This window comes from Podarcis erhardii, assembly GCF_964252035.2.
Source record: "Podarcis erhardii genome assembly, chromosome: 15".
NCBI classification, from domain to species: domain Eukaryota; kingdom Metazoa; phylum Chordata; class Lepidosauria; order Squamata; family Lacertidae; genus Podarcis; species Podarcis erhardii.
In genome coordinates, this window is record NC_138505.1 from 39,508,074 (window position 1) to 39,526,410 (window position 18,337).

General features: G+C 45.8%; 1 protein-coding gene across 4 annotated transcripts in view; it reads left to right on the plus strand.

Annotated features, from left to right (window-relative positions):
* Positions 1–18,337, plus strand: part of KDM2B (lysine demethylase 2B) — an 86,425-nt gene that overhangs the window by 54,736 nt on the left and 13,352 nt on the right. For all 4 annotated transcript variants that reach the window (XM_081842220.1, XM_081842221.1, XM_081842222.1 and 1 more), the window contains 3 exons: positions 548–999; positions 5,326–5,412; positions 13,686–13,910. In XM_081842220.1, the coding sequence (XP_081698346.1) occupies positions 548–999; positions 5,326–5,412; positions 13,686–13,910 (764 nt within the window). The remainder of the gene's footprint in view (positions 1–547; positions 1,000–5,325; positions 5,413–13,685; positions 13,911–18,337) is intronic.

Genomic DNA, 18,337 nt, shown 5'->3' on the forward strand with positions numbered 1-18,337 from the left:
CCTAGTGACATCCTCCAGGATGGCAGGTCTCTTCCTTCAGTCAGCAATCATATGTGGAAGCCAAGTGGTGTAGTGTGACCATCAACCTTCCATGCATCAGCACTGGTGTGTGTGAAAGGCTGTCTTAAGTGTTCTCCAGATTAAAACCAAAACCCCGCCAAGTGCACAGAAACATAGCCTAGCCTAGTCAAGAGCCAGTGTGGCATAATAGTTATAGAGGGTTGGTCTAGGACCTGGGAGAGCAGGATTTGAATCCCCACTCAGCCATGAAGCTCACTGGGTGACCTTGGGCCAGTCACCATCTCTTAGCCTAAGCTACCTCACAGGTTGTTGTGGGGATGAAATGGAAGGAGGAGAACCATGTTCACCCCTTGAGATCCTTGGAAGATAAAAGATGGTATATAAATGTAATAAATAAATAACCATACTAGTGATGGTCTAGGGACTGTCCTTGGCTATCGCCTTTGAGCTGCCAAGGCCAGCATTCTGTGCAACTGAGTCCTACCTTCAGGGCGTTAAAAATTCTTCTCATCTCATCTCAATTCAGATACAACAAGGAAACGCAGCTTAGATAGCTTCTCATCGGATTCCTGGGTAGACATGGATGACGAATCGTGTGATGTCCACACCCGGGAAGAGAAGGACGACTGTTTGGAAAAAATCCCCAAGGCCTTGGCGGACGGATCGTCTTCTCCCAACAGTATACATTCAGAAGGGAAGGAGGTTTCAGTGAGGAAGCAAAAATCTACAGCCACACGCTTCCTCAAAAGGACTTTGTCCAATGAGTCAGAAGAAAGTGTAAAATCTACACCGGCAGACTATCCCAAAACTCCCACAGGCTCCCCAGCTACAGAGGTCTCAGCAAAATGGACTCACCTGACAGAGTTTGAACTGAAGGGTTTGAAAGCCCTTGTTGAAAAACTTGAATCCCTTCCGGAGAATAAGAAATGCATACCCGAAGGCATCGAGGATCCGCAGTCTCTGCTGGAGGATATGAAGGTGTGTAGATGTTTTGTTTCTAAAAATGGTAAGCTCTGTGATGTCAGGAGGCTGTCCAAATAGGCTGTAGTTGGGAATCCATCTCGAGAATGGGCCCTAATTTCTGTGCTCCTTACATAGAAAACCCACAGGGAAGAAGAATGTGTTTGGTGTAGTCATGTGGCGATTGGGATTATCTCCTCTGCTCAGCTTTGTAAATAGTGAATAGCGTGTCTCTCAGAGCAAGAAAGGAAGGGCTATTTCAGAACCCAGTGAGGGCCGATCCTACTGATCTTCACATCCAGAAGCAACAATTCCCTGTATGTAGCCATAGCTTCAACAGTTTTCTGCTGCTCTTCTTTCTAGTCCATCTCTCTGTGATGGACAGAAGCCACCTGGGAAAGAGTGAAGCGGAGTGGAACATCTTCTGTTAATGTTCACACAGAAAAAGTTCTCACATTTGTAGGGGTTCAGAAGCTGCCACTATTTTGGCTTCTTCAACAGCTCTTGCACATAGACCAAAACCAGGAGTAAAGCACATTAAAAGGAGCTGAATGGCAAAAAGAAGGGAAGTCTCTGGGTATGTGCGCTGAGGGCAGGGGGTGGGGGGACACACACAACACTATGGAATTCCTTTCCACTTCAGTGGAATCCTCAAAGCCTCTGGCTGTGGGTGGGAGACCTGCTTTGGACGCGACTTGCTTCTTTTTCAGGTACACAGCCCAGCAAATACTATATGTATCTAAGAGTTTGGCTTTTCGAGGTCTTATCTTCATGAGTTCAAGTTATGGGTACTGGGAGAGCTCTTAACTGCATATCTCAGCCTTGAAAATTAGTCTGCAAAAGTTAAGAACCCACAGAACTGGCTTGTTGCCTGTCTGCTTCTGCATTGCCAAGTGACATCACAGTGATGACTGGGTAGCCACATTTATGCAGCCTTGGGTTCATGACAGAAGAAAGGTGGGATATAAATTTAAGAAAAATAGGAAGGGGGGGGGTGAAGAGAGAGGGAATTGACCCTTCTTCAATTTGCCAAATACTTATCTTGCCTGGTTAGTATCCCGAAGGTAATTCTTACTCCTCATAGGCCGTGCTATTTTTCTAGAAAAATAGGTGCCAGAACTCACATGAACGCCTCCCTTGTTCTCTTAGAATGGCAATGGCACCCATTGAGAGGCGCCGAAAGTGAGTTCCAGCGAGTTCCCTCTGAAAATAGCCCTGCTCATAGGTGATCAGACAAGATAAAATGAGTTACGTCAGGGGAACAAAGAATAAATGTGGGCAGCAGTAGTCATTGGGTTTCATTTACACATTGGGTAAGGATATGCGAGAGGCTTTGTTAGGTTTTGGGAGAGGTCATTCCAGAAACTTCAAAGAAGTGAGTTTTGAGATTGGGTGGTGGACTCAGCCAACATCAGGTGGTGGGGGCTGTCATTAGGGATCCTGGGAATTGTAGTCCAGCCCCACCTGGAGGGCCCTGGCTTCCAATCCTTGGCCCTAGGAGTGTCTGGAACATGATCCAGTGAGAGGGGCCTGGGCAATGTTGCTTAGTTTTGAACTGTTGGAAACTGTACCACTGCAGATCTCACAAGGTGGGTCAGGGTTGGTTCTTCAAATGCTCCCACCCATCAGAATCTCCCTGCACACATGAGCTTTAAGCACTGGAGGTAGGTATCCTTCTCTCACCTCAGTTAGCTAAATAACTAATCTGGATCTGTATATTGCTATCACTATGCGTGTCATTTTACAGAGCACCAAAAAGAAGACAGGTCTCTGCCCCAAGGACTTTACAGAAAATGTGGGTTTTGATGAGGGATTTGCAAGGGTAGGATAGAGAAAGAGAGGCACCAGGAAGGAGTTTTATTAACCTTTCCTGCAGACTATCAGTAACGGCAGTGTTTGAGACAGGATGGTGTGAATTGCAACACAACCCCTAGCTTGATTCTATGTTGGGCACAAGGAACTGCGTCCTTTAAATGTGTTAACTGTTTGTGTACGTGGAGATTTTAAACGGCAAAGCAGGCACCATGCGCCGTGTGTGGTGCAGTTCTCTTATGGAACTGTATCACATCCCCCCACCCCGGGTGTTTAAATACAATAGGAAAACACTTAATGAGGCACTACTACCAGTTGCTCTTAAAACACTTTTAACTTTGATTTAGAAACTCATGATACCTGTAGGAAACAGGTTTTGTTTTTTGTTGCTCAGGAAAACGAACAGCTTCCTGTCAAAGGGATTTTCTCACTTGATTAGTGATTAGGGGCAGGTGGACACTGCATGAAGCTGATTCAGCTGTAATAATTTCCAGGGTGGCGCTGTGGGCTAAACCACAGAGCCTAGGACTTGCCGATCAGAAGGTCGGCAGTTTGAATCCCCGCGACGGGGTGAGCTCCCGTTGTTCGGTCCCTGCTCCTGCCAACCTAGCAGTTCGAAAGCACGTCAAAGTGCAAGTAGATAAATATGTACCGCTCCGGCGGGAAGGTAAATGGTGTTTCCGTGCGCTGCTCTGGTTTGCCAGAAGTGGCTGAGTCATGCTGGCCACATGACCTGGAAGCTGTACGCAGGCTCCCTTGGCCAATAAAGCAAGATGAGCGCCGCAGTCCCAGAGTTGGCCACGACTGGACCTAATGGTCAGGGGTCCCTTTACCTTTACTAGCTGTTTGTTAGTCTGTTGCAGTAGAAATGACAATGGGTCTTGTGGCGCCTTAAAAGACTGACCAATTTATTAAGGCGTAAGCTATCATAGATGACTAGAGTCCACTCTTGCTTCTGACAGCAAGATGCCTTAACAAATTTGTTAATCTTCGTTGAGTAAGTTCTATTTGCCTTGATGTCAGGCACTTACGCTGAATGCTAGAAAACGTGGGTTGTGTCGGTGAAAACGAGCTCTGCTGCATGAAAAAGTGTCTCTCATCTGTTTAATTGCCCATGTCCTATTTTCCCCAGACAATATCAATGTTGGTTGCTGCAGTGTAAAGAAGATTGAAGGATGTGGGGTTGGAATTCTCACAATGTGCTTTTTGTGTTCATATCAAGATCCCTTCCCCTGTCTCCATTCTTTTCTGATCTCCTATCAGCACAATCCTCTACATGTCTGCTGATCATCATTAATAGTGCTTACTGCTAGGAAAATGAACATTATTTATAAAGATATATTTGAAAAAATAAATTCGAGAGGGGTGGCTGTATATTAATCTCTTGCCGCAAAACCAAGGAAGACTTATGGCACAGCACCTTAGAGACTGAACACACTTTCATAAACCATAGTCTCCGTCAACAAGAAATTTACAAGTAAAAAACCTGTTATAGTCAGGTTTATTATAAAGAAATTTAAAGAAATCTCAAGTTGATTTAATCACAGGACCGGAAGTTGATTACTTGGTTGGTCAGTGAGAATCTGCACATGTATTATGTGCAGATAATAGGTACCTACAGGACTGCCTCTCCTGGTATGCCCCATGGAGGACGTTAAGGTCCATATATAGCAACACCCTAGAGGTCCCGGGCCCTAAGGAAGTCAGATTAGCCTCAACCAGAGCCAGGGCCTTTTCAACACTGGCTCCGGCCTGGTGGAATACCCTGAGACCAGGGCCCTGCGGGATCTGATTTCTTTCCGCAGGGCCTGTAAGACAGAGTTGTTCCACCTGGCCTTTGGCTTAGAATCAGTTTGATTCCCTCCTCCTCTTTTTCCTTTCTCCTCCTGTGAAGAGGCTGCATCCTAATGTTTTAATGTTGTATCTTAATCTTTTAAATTGTTTTTTATTCAACTTGTTTTTATTATTGGTTGTTAGCTGCCCTGAGCCTGGTTTTGGCTGGGGAGGGTGGGGTATAAATAAATTATTATTATTATTATTATTATCATTATTATTACACTATTACATTTGAGAAAAATACCAGTTTTAAAGCAACCTTCGCCAGCTTGGTGCCTGCCAGAAGTTTTGGAGTGTTAGTTTGGTCTAATGGGAGTTGTAGCCCAAAACATCTGGAAGTTTGGGGGGAAGACTGTTCTAAAGGAAAAAAACATACTTTGTTAAAAGTAAGGAGCCATACAATTGCTCCAGTTAAAAATGACTGTTTCAGCAATTTAACCCCCCTCTGCTTCTTAGATTGTAATAAGGCATTCGTTGTATCATTCCTGAAAGCTTCCTGAGTGATCTCCACCTCACATCCACAAAATGAGAATTGCGAGGTGACACTTCCATATCTTTATTTCCAAGCTGCAAAGCAGAAAATAACATTTAACCTTTTCACTACATTTTTCTGATTTTCTTCCCTTTTGGCAAGTCATTGTGTGCCAGGTCTTTGCTCACACAGCCCTTAATTAGCCTCTTTTCTTTTTGAAACAGAACATCCTGAAGGAACATGCAGATGATGACCAAAATCTTGCCATTTCTGGGGTCCCAGTGGTATCGTGGCCTAAGAAAAACGCAAAGGTAGGGTGTTTGGAGTACAACGTGTCTCAAAATAGCCATTTCCATGCCTTTTTCTCTCCCCAAACTTTGACACTTCTTGGTAGGAGCCTGGCCAGCAAGTAGTTACTCACCTGGGTAAACACTCCAGCCTTGTAGTTGGGCAGCGCTGCTGGTTTTTATCTGGCATCACTTTCCAGGCTGCAGCATTTATTGGTAGTTGAAGAACACACAAGGTAGCATCGTATCCAGATCACCATTCTATAGCAAAAGGGCATGAGAGGACTGTGTCTATTAAGGAGCACTTTCCCAAGGGGTTAGGACAGAGCTTTTCAACCTTTTAAAGTCCATGGCTCCCTTGACCTACTACTCCTGCGGCACCCCTGTGGGGCTCAGGAACTCAGTTATGTCACCCCTTGGCTGCAGAGCTGGCAGCCTCTCACCCTTTTTCAAACACCCTCCTTGTGGAGTGTTCCCTCCGCCTCCTCTCCCATTAGGAGTCCGGGCATCCACTGCTGCCATCCTTGGTATCTGAGCTGCAACCCCCCGCCCCCAAAGAGAGGTGCCGCCTCAAACTGCCCCACAGGGGCCTGGGAAGCACCCCCTGGCCAGCCCCAGAGGCACCATTTGCCTGCGGAGCCTGTAGCCAAGGCTGCTGCAACAAACAGCCACGCAAGCCTTTGAGAGGCAGAGATGTGAGAGGGCATCAGAGGAGGGAGAGAAGGAAAGAGGGACAGAGGCCAGTGTTGCCCGCGGCACCCCTGACCATCCTTCAAGGAACCAGAGGGTGCCATGGCACACTGGTTGAAAACCACAGAGTTAGCGTGTTGCAGCAAAAACAACAAAGTACCTTATTTAGTCAAGGTCAGGAATGCTCAGATTATATTATCACAAATCCCTGCTGTTGTGAAGGATCACAAATGTAACTTAGTGGGTGAAGGTTCAGGCATTCTGATACTGAGTTGATGCTGGGTGAAGTGCCAGGGAGCAGGGATGTGAGAGTCATTTGACAATATGAGCAATGAATACTTAAAGGGGTTCCTGGTTATTAGAAGTTAGTTTGTGTTGCTTCTACATTTGTTCCAATATTATTTTAGTGGCCCGCTGATGAGAGAACATGGGCCCCACATTTTTTAGGGGGTGCTTCCTTGTCAGGCTATGTAAAAGCTTATTAAATCAACTGATTTTGAGAGGATTTTGCTTTTAAAACAATGTCATTGAACTTTGGTCCATTGACATTGAACCAACCTTTGATTTAGGTGCATATAGGCCAACTTTTTACATAGTTCATCAGTTCAGCTGACTGGATCACATCCACACCATACATTCAAACACTTGGCTTTCCCCAAAGAATCTGCTCACAGAGCTACAGTTCTAAGCACCCTTAAGAAACTGCAGTTCCCAAGACTCTTGCAAGAAGTCATGTGATCCTGTTGGTTTGTACAACACAAACAGATCATTTAAAAATTAAGTGCAACTGACAGAATAATTTTGGGCCAAGGGAGATGCTGAGGAACCATAATTTTCAAATTGGAAAGTGGGAAGGGTACAGCTTAAGGGTTTTGTGGGCTACTCTCGAGGAGAATCATGCCAAAGAAATTTCTGTTGGGGTGCCTCGTCTGGCTTTCCCATAACCGTTTCTACCCACTCGCTGATCACACTCCATGTGTAAGCTGTCACAAAGAATTGCTTCTCAGAGAAGAGCTAGCCATTCCTTCTGCCATGGATTGTAAAAACTGGAGGAAGTTGTGGGGGGGGGGGCCAGGTGTTGTTGAGGATATTAGTAAATCTGTTCAAGAGGCAGGATACACCTTGCTCATTAAGGGGAGGGGCTTGCTCCCACTTCTTCCTCTCTCATAAGAGAATTGGTGCCGACCAAAAGGTTTAAGCAGAGGAGACTCTGCATGATCATGGCTGCCTACTTGCTTAATTTCAGGAAAATAAGTGGAAAGTGCATGCAGAGCACAGCAGCTAAGTGTGAGAAGTTTGTGCCGGAAAAATGTTAGGCCAACTCTCACCTCAGTCACACAAACATACTTGAGTCGCTTCTGATCAGTTACTGTTTTCTTAGCCTAAATATGCTGCAGTACAGGGCTAACGGGGGCCTACCTTACAAATCAGTTGCAGGGGTTATGAAACTTAAAATATTTAAGTGCTGTGAATGTAGATTGTAGGTCCCTCAGGGCAGAGACTGGCCCTTTTATCTCCTTCCTGATAGGTTTTAAAGCTGAGGTTGGATGGCCACCTGTCCTGTATGATGTTGAGATCCCTGCATTGGAGCGGGTTGAGCTAAATAACCCTTGGGGTACCTTCAAAATTTACAATGATTCCATGATTCTGCTGGTTGACTGAAAAGTAAGCCTGGCTAAGCTTGATGGGGGTTACTCTGAAGTAAGTGTACTATTGTTGGTTTTTGTTTTTAAGCACAGATAAAGCTAATACGGATGCGGGTGGCGCTGTGGGTTAAACCACTGAGCCTAGGACTTGCTGATCAGAAGGTCGGTGGTTCGAATCCCTGTGACGGGGTGAGCTCCCGTTGCTCGGTCCAGCTCCTGCCAACCTAGCAGTTCGAAAGCACAAAGTGCAAGTAGATAGATAGGTACCGCTCCGGTGGGAAGGTAAACGGCGTTTCCGTGCGCTGCTCTGGTTCGCCAGAAGCGGCTTAGTCCTGCTGGCCACATGACCCAGAAGCTGTACTCCGGCTCCCTTGGCCAATAAAGCGAGATGAGCGCCGCGACCCCCGAGTCGGCCACGACTGGGTCAGGGGTCCCTTTACCTTTACAGCTAATACTCTGAAGTAATTCCTTTCTGACCTTAGTGTGCTGCACCCACTTACATAGCAGAAGTCTTACCAACTTATTATTAGATTCCCCCCCCCTCAAAAGACCCATGTGCCCAGGAAATTTTTTTTTAAAAAAAAGATTTATTTTCATCAAATGAAATACTGCTACTTCCAATTGTTCTGAAAACCATGTAGAGGTGAAACATTCTTTAAAAACCCAGGAAGGATAAGGAGGAAGCGTGGGGTGGAGGAACAGTGCAGCTTCAGGAGGGGTGGGGTTTTTTTGGGGGGGGGGTCCACCTAAAATGAAGTCCTATTGACCCCAAGATAAGATGCGAGGCTCCCCCCTCTCCCTGGCAGCCAATGGCGAGGCGAGCCCCGGCCTCCTTCTCGGCTTGCCATTGGCCCGGCCTGCGGGGGCCCGCCCCTTCCTGGTTCGGCCTCATGCATATGCATGAGTTCCCTCCCCCCCCCTTCGTGTGGCGAGCGAGCCGAGTGGCGGCGGCTCCCCCCCCCCCGCCATGCCCGCCCCCCGCCCCTCCCGCCCGGGCCCGCCATGAGAGGAGGATGGCCATGTCGGTGAGCCCCGACGAGGACGACTACGACTCGGAGCGGGAGCCCGAGCACGACCAGGTCGGCGGCGGGGGGGGCGGCCTCTCAAAGGGAAAGTTTGAAGGGGGGGGGAGGGGGCTTTCCAAGAAGGCCGAGTGTCCCTCTGTGCAAGATGCGGGGGGGGGGGAGAGGAGGGAGGGCGTCGTCGGGGAGGGGGGGAGAGAATGTAGCCCCAGAGAAGCCCTGCCTGCATCTCTCCCCCCCCCCCTTGCCAGGAAGGAAGCCTCCAAACGGGGAGGGGGCGGGGAGCATCCCTCCTTGTGTCAGCATAAAGCAAACGGGGGGGGGGGGAGGCTTTTGTGCTCCAAGAAAGGGCTCCTCGGGAACTTCATCTTGCCCCCCCCCCCCCCTTGTTGAAAGAAAGGAGAGGAAGTCAGAAAGAGGTGCATTTAACCCCAGGCACCCATTGTTGGTGTAGCTTTGAAATTGACATTTTATGCAGCCTTTTGCTAATCCAAAGGTTTGCAGATTGAGCTGGGGGTGGGGTGGGGGGAGGACGTAGACCCCAGGTGCTGTTTTATATGGATGAGCTGCCGCCTATGGGGAGGGTGAATGGATCTGAGCTGCTCCATATAATAGGGCTTCCATTCAGCTCTGGGACTAATCCTGTCCCAGGTGCTGGCTTTGCTCCGCTCTCTCCAGTTTACAAAACAAAACAGCAGCTCGTGGCGCTTAAAAGTTAACAAATGTGTTTGTGGCATGAAGTTTTGCAGGCTACAAGCCTACTGCTTCTGAGTCCATCATATTAAGGGTGTGAGCCCAGGAACAAGCCACACTGAACATAGTTGGGTTTGCTTATGATTAAACATGCATGGGCTGAGCACAGTGTACCTTGCTGCCTTATTCACATTTATGCATAAGCAAGTTGCACTGATTTCAGCAAACTTTACTCTCTGGCAAGGATTGCTGCCCATTTACTTGCACAGCCTGATCTTATGCATGGGCTGTACTTCTCTGCACACTTTCTGAGGAACAAGGCACTCTGAACACAGTGGAGTTTGCTTCCAAATAAACCTGCTGTAACATGTACTCAGGCCCAGAAATTCTCACATCACTGTAAACGTCTTTTAAATTGTCACAAGACCTGCTGTTGCGTATTGAAGACTAATGGCGTATGGCCTCGAACAATTTTGAATTGCTCTGCATTTATGTAATTTACCACACCTATTAACAACAGTTCTCAGTGTGGCTTACCACACATATTAATTGATATATGACCAGTGCTAAAATAAAAAAGAGCAACAAAGTAAAATAGCAATAGAAACAATATATTCAGTCGCTTCAACAAAAAGCCACCAAATGCCCTGGCAATTAACAAGGTTTCTACTTTGCAACTAAACACCATTAAGGTGGGTGTCGGGCAAATGAGTGTTGAGAAGGGAGTTTCAGGGATGAGAAGCTGCTACCTGCAGACCCTGTCACTGGTAACCACAAAGTTCTAGGTCTCAAGTGAATAATGTAAGCAGTCAGGTAGCCAGGGTTTATGTGCTGATTGACAGCTGGAATTGGAAGTGAGTGTTATTGTTGTGTAATTTTTAGCAACATAGAAGATCAGACCCTCTGTGCAGTGGATGGATTTGACACACTTAATAAACTGGTTAGAAGACTTTGCTTTGTTCTATATAATCATCATCTGCTTCAAATGTGTTGTGAAATTGTATAGATCTTCTTGAACAACTCCCAAAAATGCAACGTCTTTTTAAACAATTCTTTTTAATAGCAAAATAAATTCTAAGTTGTTGCTTCAGATGGTCATGAGAGTGGGGGTGAAAAATGAACTGATCATTAACTAACCCAGAGCATGTGTTATAGGGGGTTTATTTTGCTCCATTGTAGACCTTCTTCAGAAATATGAAAGAAGTACAGGGGCTGCTGTGTGTGTGTGTGTGTGTGTGTGCGTGTGTGCGTGCGTGCGTGCGCACACACACATGCATGTACAACATAGACACTTTCAGACACTTCAGGCATTGCAGGGGATTGGACTAGAGGGCCCTGGGGGTCTCTTCCAGCACTACAATTCTAATTCACACATGACATTTTCAGACCTACATTCAAAAGAGTAAAGTGAGGGGAAACCTTTGCTTGCAAATCTACATTATGTGTAATGTGGAGTCAGACCATTGGTCTGGCTAATTCAGTGCTGTCCAGGGTGTCTGATGGGGGCCTCTCCCAGCCCTACCTGGGAGATTGAGCTCATGCAAAGCATCTCCTTTCCCACTGAGCTATGGCCGCTGCTTTTCTTACTTGCTGCAGTTGCCTACCCAATGTACAGTCAGCAGCAGTCATAGTCAGCTACTGTGCAATGTATGAACAGGCTGCTCTTAGGCTGTGTTAACATAGGTTTTACATTTTCCTTTTTTTCCTTCCTGCTGGGCGCCACTGCTCCAATTCTCCTTGTTGCCTTGACTAATGGTCTGTGGTAGTTACCTTGCTTCTGTAACAATGATGAGTCGCAGTTTTAAAATAACTGCCTGGGGCTTCCCTGAAAGAGGAACCTTCTTTCACTTAATAAAATGTAAAATGAAACTTGTAACAACTTTTACTTTAATGGCTTGTTTTATGTCATGTACCCAAAAGTGCAATTCTGTGCATGTTTACTCGGAAGTAAGCCCCTCTGTGTTCAGTGGCGCTTACTTCCAAGTAAGTGTGTTCTCATCTAAATAATAAAGAGCCCTCTAACACCTTTAACCTGGGGTCCAGTTTATCAGAAGCAAGTATAATCCTCATCTGGCAGGTATTTGGGAAGAATGTTGGAAGTTAAATAGCAACAGAATGCTAAAAAATATGGCCTGGCAATTCTTTTGGAGCTCAGTAAGAAAGGCGACCCTTCCCAACAGTTGTAACTGGTGATGCCTTTAAAATCACCTACCAGGACATCAACTTGGCTTAGTATGGCTGTAAAAGGAAATTCCAGTGTGAAATTGCTGAATTATATTTTCCAATAAATTCAGTTTGGATAGAGATGATGGTTTCCTCTTCCATTACAGGTGTTAATTTACCTAGCAATGGTAAGATGTTTGGGCCATCACCAATTACTGCCATTGTGAAAGGTCACTGTTTTAATGTTGCCTGCCTTTAGCTGTAGCTGTGTTGCCACAGACCATGCTACCATTGGCTACCTAGCTCCTACATCCCCCCCCCCTTTTAACTGAGGATTATGCATCTGATGAAGCAGACTCGATTCCACGAAAGCTTAAGCCAGACTTCACATGGTTTTCCCTCCTGGAAATAGGTGTCTCTAAATGTCAGTTGTTGGCCTATATGATGTCTAGTGACTTTTGTGTCAGACTGGCACTGGGTGCTTAGACTCATGGCCTAACCTACCTTGCAGGGATGTGGCGACAATAAAAGCGGGCAGAGAGGCATGGAAGCTGCTCTGAGCAACCTTGAGAAAAGGTTGGATAAAGGATGTAGTAAATAAAAGAGGTGTAGAATCACGAAGCATAGTTTGCATGATGTGAGCGTAATTTTACCCACTTCACTAAAAGATTCTATGAGTACTGAAAAGTCCTCTCACCCCACAGTGATGCTTTACTCTCCCAATTAAAGGCTTGGGCAAGCAAAAAATAGTCTGGTGCTTAAGCAAAGATGGTGCCAGGAGTCCTTTCACAAACAGGGAGCCACCCCTGAGAAGGCCTGTTTTTGTGCTGCTGCCACCCTCTGTACCCCCCTCGAAAGAGGCATGCGGAAAAGGGCCTCAGTATGATAAGGTTCATATGGGAAGAGGTGGCCCCTGAAATATTGAGTCCCTGAGCTGCATAAAACTTTATAGGTCAAAACCAGCACTTTGAGTTGAGCTGGGAAATTAATTGGTAGCCTGTGCAGTGATGCCAATTTAGTGTTGTAAATTCATACTGCCTTATTCCGGTCAGCAATCTGGCTGCTGAATTCTGCACTAGCTGCAGTTTCCAAGCAGTCTTCAAAGGCTGTCCCAGGTAGAGCACGTTGTAGAAATCTAACCTAGCGGGTACCAGAAAGTAGACATAAGAAGATAGGGTGACAACTAGGCCACCAGTCTAAGCTGGTGAAAGGTGCTGTGGGCCACCGATGCCATTTGTGCCTTGTGTGACAGTAATAGACCCAGAAGTACCCTCAAGCAACAGAGCACCTCCTTCAGGGGAAGTGTAACACCCTTCTGAACAAGGTGAACCTCACCCGTCCTGGCTAGGGAACCACTCGCTAAGAGCGCCTCAGCCTTACCTAAATTAAGCTTCAGTTCATTGGCTCCCATCCAGTCCATTACCAGTGCCAGGCCCCAGTCTAGCACATCCACTGATACGTGTGCAGACATAAAGGAGAAGCAGAGCTGTTTTTCATCCTCATACTGCTGACAATGTGTCCCAAAACGCTGGATGACCCGACTCAGTGGTTTCATGTAGATGTTAATAGCATAGGGGTAAAATTGCCCCCTCTGAGACCCCTGAACAACTCTCCCCAAGCACCACTGTTGGGGAGTGGGCATCCAGGAGGGAGTACAGCCCCCACAAAGTGGTGCCACCCACCCCCAGCTCAGACAGCCACTCCAGAGGGTTTCTGGAAGCTGCTGAGAGATCAAGAAGAATCCGAGGGAGACACTTCCCAATTTCTCTCCCGATAAAGATAGTCAGGCAGGGTAACCAAAGCCATTTCCAGGCCAAAACTTGACCCAAATCTTAATTTAAATGGCCAGCACTGGTGGGCCTTGGCAGGGTTTGAGGACCCCAGAAAATTCTGAAGGATGCCTTGTTCTGGTGCCCGGCCTTAAGTAAGCCAGTTCCTTGCAGCCTCTGTCCCTGTATCTGCAAACTAGGGATAACGATTAGAATATGATTATCCTTGCTCATAAGGTAAGGATTGAGAAATAGGGTATGGGAAATACTTGGAACGTTGCTGTTTAAACATTGCTGTTGCTTGCCCTTCCCAGAACCGGGCCGTCGGGAGACCCAAAGGAAAACTGGGCCCTGCCTCAGCCGTGAAGCTCGCGGCGAATCGGACAACTGCAGGAGCACGCCGGAGGAGGACGCGATGTCGCAAGTGCGAGGCCTGCCTGCGCACAGAGTGTGGCGAGTGTCACTTCTGCAAGGACATGAAGAAGTTTGGCGGGCCTGGCAGGATGAAGCAGTCGTGCATTATGAGGCAGTGCATTGCGGTAAGCCTATTGCCTGGTCGCCTTGTGCAATGATTGAGAATCACCTTTAGGTGACAATCCTGGAAATGTTCTGGTAAAATTGGTGCTCACAGACCACAAATCATGAAGCTAGGAGGCAGCCTAGTTCAAATGCAGGCAAATAATAATAATAAAAATTTACATAATAAAAATTTGCGGATTTTTAAAAAGTGCTAGAAACGGGGAAAAACAATAGTTAAAAAACAATTAAATAGTGATAGAACTATCCTTATCTATCTATTTAAACCATAAAAATAACAACAATTAAAATGCACCACACCAGCCCTTTCATTAGAAGCAATCAGTTCCCAAAACCTCTTGGGTCAAAAGAGTCTTCACCTGCTGGCAGAACGACAAGGAGGAGGGAGCTACTCTGCCTTCTTCAGGGAGGGGTTCCAAAGTCTGGGAGCAGCCACCAAGAAGGCCCTCTCCCACATCCCCACCAAGTGTGACTCTTCAGGTGGCCCAGGGCAGGTTCATATTGGAAAAGATGAACCCTCAAATAGCCTGGACCTAAGCTGTATAAGGGCTTTATAGGTCACAAGCAGCATTTTGAATTGTGCTGGGAAACAGACCAGTAGCCATTGGAGCTGTTGTAGCAAGTGAGTTATGTGCTCATATATAATTTTTATTATTATTATTATTTATTACATTTTAACATATTTTTTAAAAAACTGCTTTTCTAACGTGTCTGAGTTTGCACCGAGTGTTCTGTTGTAGAACTTGAATTTCCTCACTGGAGAAAGGCAGAGAGCTGTTACCGGGATTTCTAGGTTTCTTGATTGCAAAGCAGAGGAACGTAGGAAGCTGCCACAGAGCTTGATCCATATGGCTCAGCTCTGTCTACCCTGAATAGCAGTGCCTCCCCAGGGCTTCAGGTACAGGCACCCTCAGCCCTAACTGGAGATGCCAGGGTTTGAACTGGGGACCTCCTGCATGCAAAACAGGTGCTCTACCCCTGAACTGCAGCCCCTTCCCCTTAAATGTGCTCCATTGAACAGAGCAATGGCATTACACCTCATGGACTCTCTGGATCAACTTGTCCTGTGTTGCTCCTCTATGAAACCATCACAATAATAGCTTGTTCCCTGCTTATTAGGATGGGGGTGGGGTCTGGTTAAATGAGAGATTGCACCGAAAGCAGCATTTCTCAAACTTGGTTCCCCAGCTGTTGTTGGACTACAAGTCCCATCATCCCTGGCTAGCAGGACTAGTGGTCAGGGATGATGGGAATAGAGCTGGACAATACCTGGTTTTCAACATCACGATACATCCCCAGCTACAGTAAAAACAGTGATATGCTGATATATCACAATGTCTGAAATGTATCTCGGCTGCTTCCTCCTCCCCACGTACAGTTCCCTATCCCTGCTAAAGAGCACAATCTTGCTGGGAAAATCTCCTGGGCGTTTGTTGGGGGCTGTCTTGAGGAGACAAGTGCCTGTTCATATCAGTGCCGCTTGCCCAAGGCTGAGTTCCAGTGGCTTCTTCGAAGCAATATCACAAGTGTTGTGCAACTTTGCCATATCTTTGTGTTCTTTTCTTCTTGAATAATCCCACTCTTTAAAGCTACTTGTCTCTAGTGAGGGATTTCAGTCCATGTTCCATTATCTGATGTAGGGTTTTATTCATGTGAATTACCTTCTAAAAGCATCTGCTTTTTAGAACTCTCCAAGCTGTAGAATCGGCTTACAGAAAAGGGGTGATTTATAATCCTTTCTTTTAATCATTATTGCTTTTCCACTGACAGCGCCTTTGTTTCTTTTTCTCCCCCCTCCCATTTGTCATAAGACTTGTAACAGATTGCAGCAGCCCATGTTTGCATTTGTGTCTCCATAATGTAGGGGCAATTAATTAAGTGACCTTCAGCACCTGAGTTGCTGGGCACAGGGATGTTGCAGAAAGCAGAAGAAATGTAGAGTCTTGTGCGAAACCTGGCAATGGTCACATCCCTGAATGCTAGGAATCCTTAACTGGCATCCTTGGATTATAACTAAGGCTGCAGCCTTGAATTAATTTTACAGCATAGTCTTATACATGCCCACTCAGAAGAAAGCCTCATTGAACTTCCTGGGGCTTATTCCCAGGTAAGGGGTTATAGGATTGCAGGCTAAAAAGGTCTCCCCTATTAAAAATAATATTTATTAAAACTACAAATACTACCCACTATCCTAAAATAGGCCACTCTAATCTGAGTGGTCTGTTTTCATAATCTTAAACAATGAAAATAAATTGTATTATGCTGGTCAGTGTTTTTTTACATTTTCGTGTATAGATAGTCCCCTGTTTACACACCTTCAATATGTGCGTGACCATGTATATACATGCATCGTGCAGAACCTGGAAGTGACCTGGAAACGTCATAAAGACATCACTAAAAGGATGGAGTGTTTGCAGGTCCTTTCAATTATATGTGATTTCACCAACGCTTGCGGTGCCTCGGAGCGTAACCCCTGCGTAAACTGAGTGCTACCTGTACTTTTAAAAATGATAACTTTAGAAAGAGAGGCATTATCACCCTCTTCCCCACCAAAGGAGGCATGCCTCTTCAAGTATATTGCTTAATTCACTGGCTCATATTTCTGCAATTAAAAGAGCTGGTGTGGTGTAGCAGACTGTGGAACTAGGACCAGGGAAGCCCACTTTAGGATCCCCTCACGGAGTGATCTTGGGCCAGACACTGTCTCCCAGCCTAACAGGGTTGTTGTGAGGATAGGTTGGGATGGATGGGAGAAAGGGAATTGTGCCTGCACCCTTAAACTCTGGAGGGAAGGTGGCATACGAATGTAGTTAACACACCTAATTATAGCCTGTGCTTTCCAGTTAGATTATGTATTTAGAAAGCTATATCTTGATTTCTTTTAAAAACCCAGAGCCATAAGAATACATTTTTAAAATAACTGAGCAATATTTATTTATTTTTATTTGAACGATTTATATACTGCTTAACTACCATCTTCTCTAACCAGTGTACAGAAAATACAATTTGGAAAAGGTAATGATACTTCAGTTAAAATGTCTTTTAAAGTAAGAAAAAAAATCTTCAGTAGGCACTGGAATATATATGAAACAATCTTAAAACCATCTAAAAAAAGTTTGTACCATCCAATAATATTGGTAAAGCTGAGCTTTTATATGGCACATATTAATAGAGTGCCTGTTTTGGCCGTAGCTGCAATAGCAGCCCTTTTGGGTGGGTCAGTATTAGCATCACCAGAAGAGAGCTGAGGCTGAGGTGATGGCTTGCCAAAGGCAAACTAGTAAGCTTGCAGCCGAGCAACTGTGCTATTGGCTGCCACACCAGCTCTCAATGAATTATTTTTAAACCGCTTTTATGTAAAACAGTCAAAGTGACTTACAAGGGACAAACAAATGGAAGAGAAAACCAGGTGAAACAAAATACTAAAGTAGTAGCATTAAATAATCATATTGAAATGACAAATGAAGAGCAGCAGACATAAAGTTCCTTAAAACCAACAGATCGGTCTGAAATGCCTTGATACATGAGCGCAAGATGATCACCAATCCAGGCAATGATTGAAGTTTCCAAACTTCCACAGGTGACACATTTGCAGCAGATTAACTATTATGGGACATGGGTGGCGCTGTGGTCTAAACCACAGAGCCTAGGGCTTGCTGATCAGAAGGTCAGCGGTTCGAATCCCCATGACGGGGTGAGCTCCTGTTGTTCGGTCCCTGCTCCTGCCAACCTAGCAGTTCAAAAGCACATCAAAGTGCAAGTAGATAAATAGGTACCACTCCGGCGAGAAGGTAAACGGCGTTTCTGTGCGCTGCTCTGGTTCGCCAGAAGCTGCTTAGTCATCCTGGCCACATGACCCGGAAAAACTGTCTGTGGACAAACGTTGGTTCCCTCAGCCAGTAAAGCGAGATGAGTGTCACGACCCCAGAGTCATTCGTGACTGGACAACTGTCAGGGGTCCTTTACCTTTACCTTTTTAACTATTATTTTATTATCTATTGAATTTGTTCATTGCTTTATCTTGCCTAGGGCAACCCAAAGCAACTCACAAGTGGACAGATAGACCAAATTCCCTCCTAGATACATTAAAACCAAGAGAAAAAGATAAATATATATAAAACATTCACCTACTTCTAAAAGGCCATAGGCACTTAGAGGCCAAAGGACTGGTCACAGAGGAACATTTTCACCAGGTGCCTAAAGAACTGTAACGGAGGCACTAGGCAAGCCTCCCTGGGGAGACCATTCCACAAGTGGGAGCCACTGCAGAAAAGGCCCGTTCTCATGTCACTACCCTCCAGACCTGTCATGGAAGAGGCACACAAAGAAGGGCCTCATGGGATAATCACAGGGTCCAGGTCAGTTCCTATGGGGAGAGGTGGTCCTTGAGCTTTTTTAAGAGCTCACTTAATGGTTTTGGCCTTTAGAA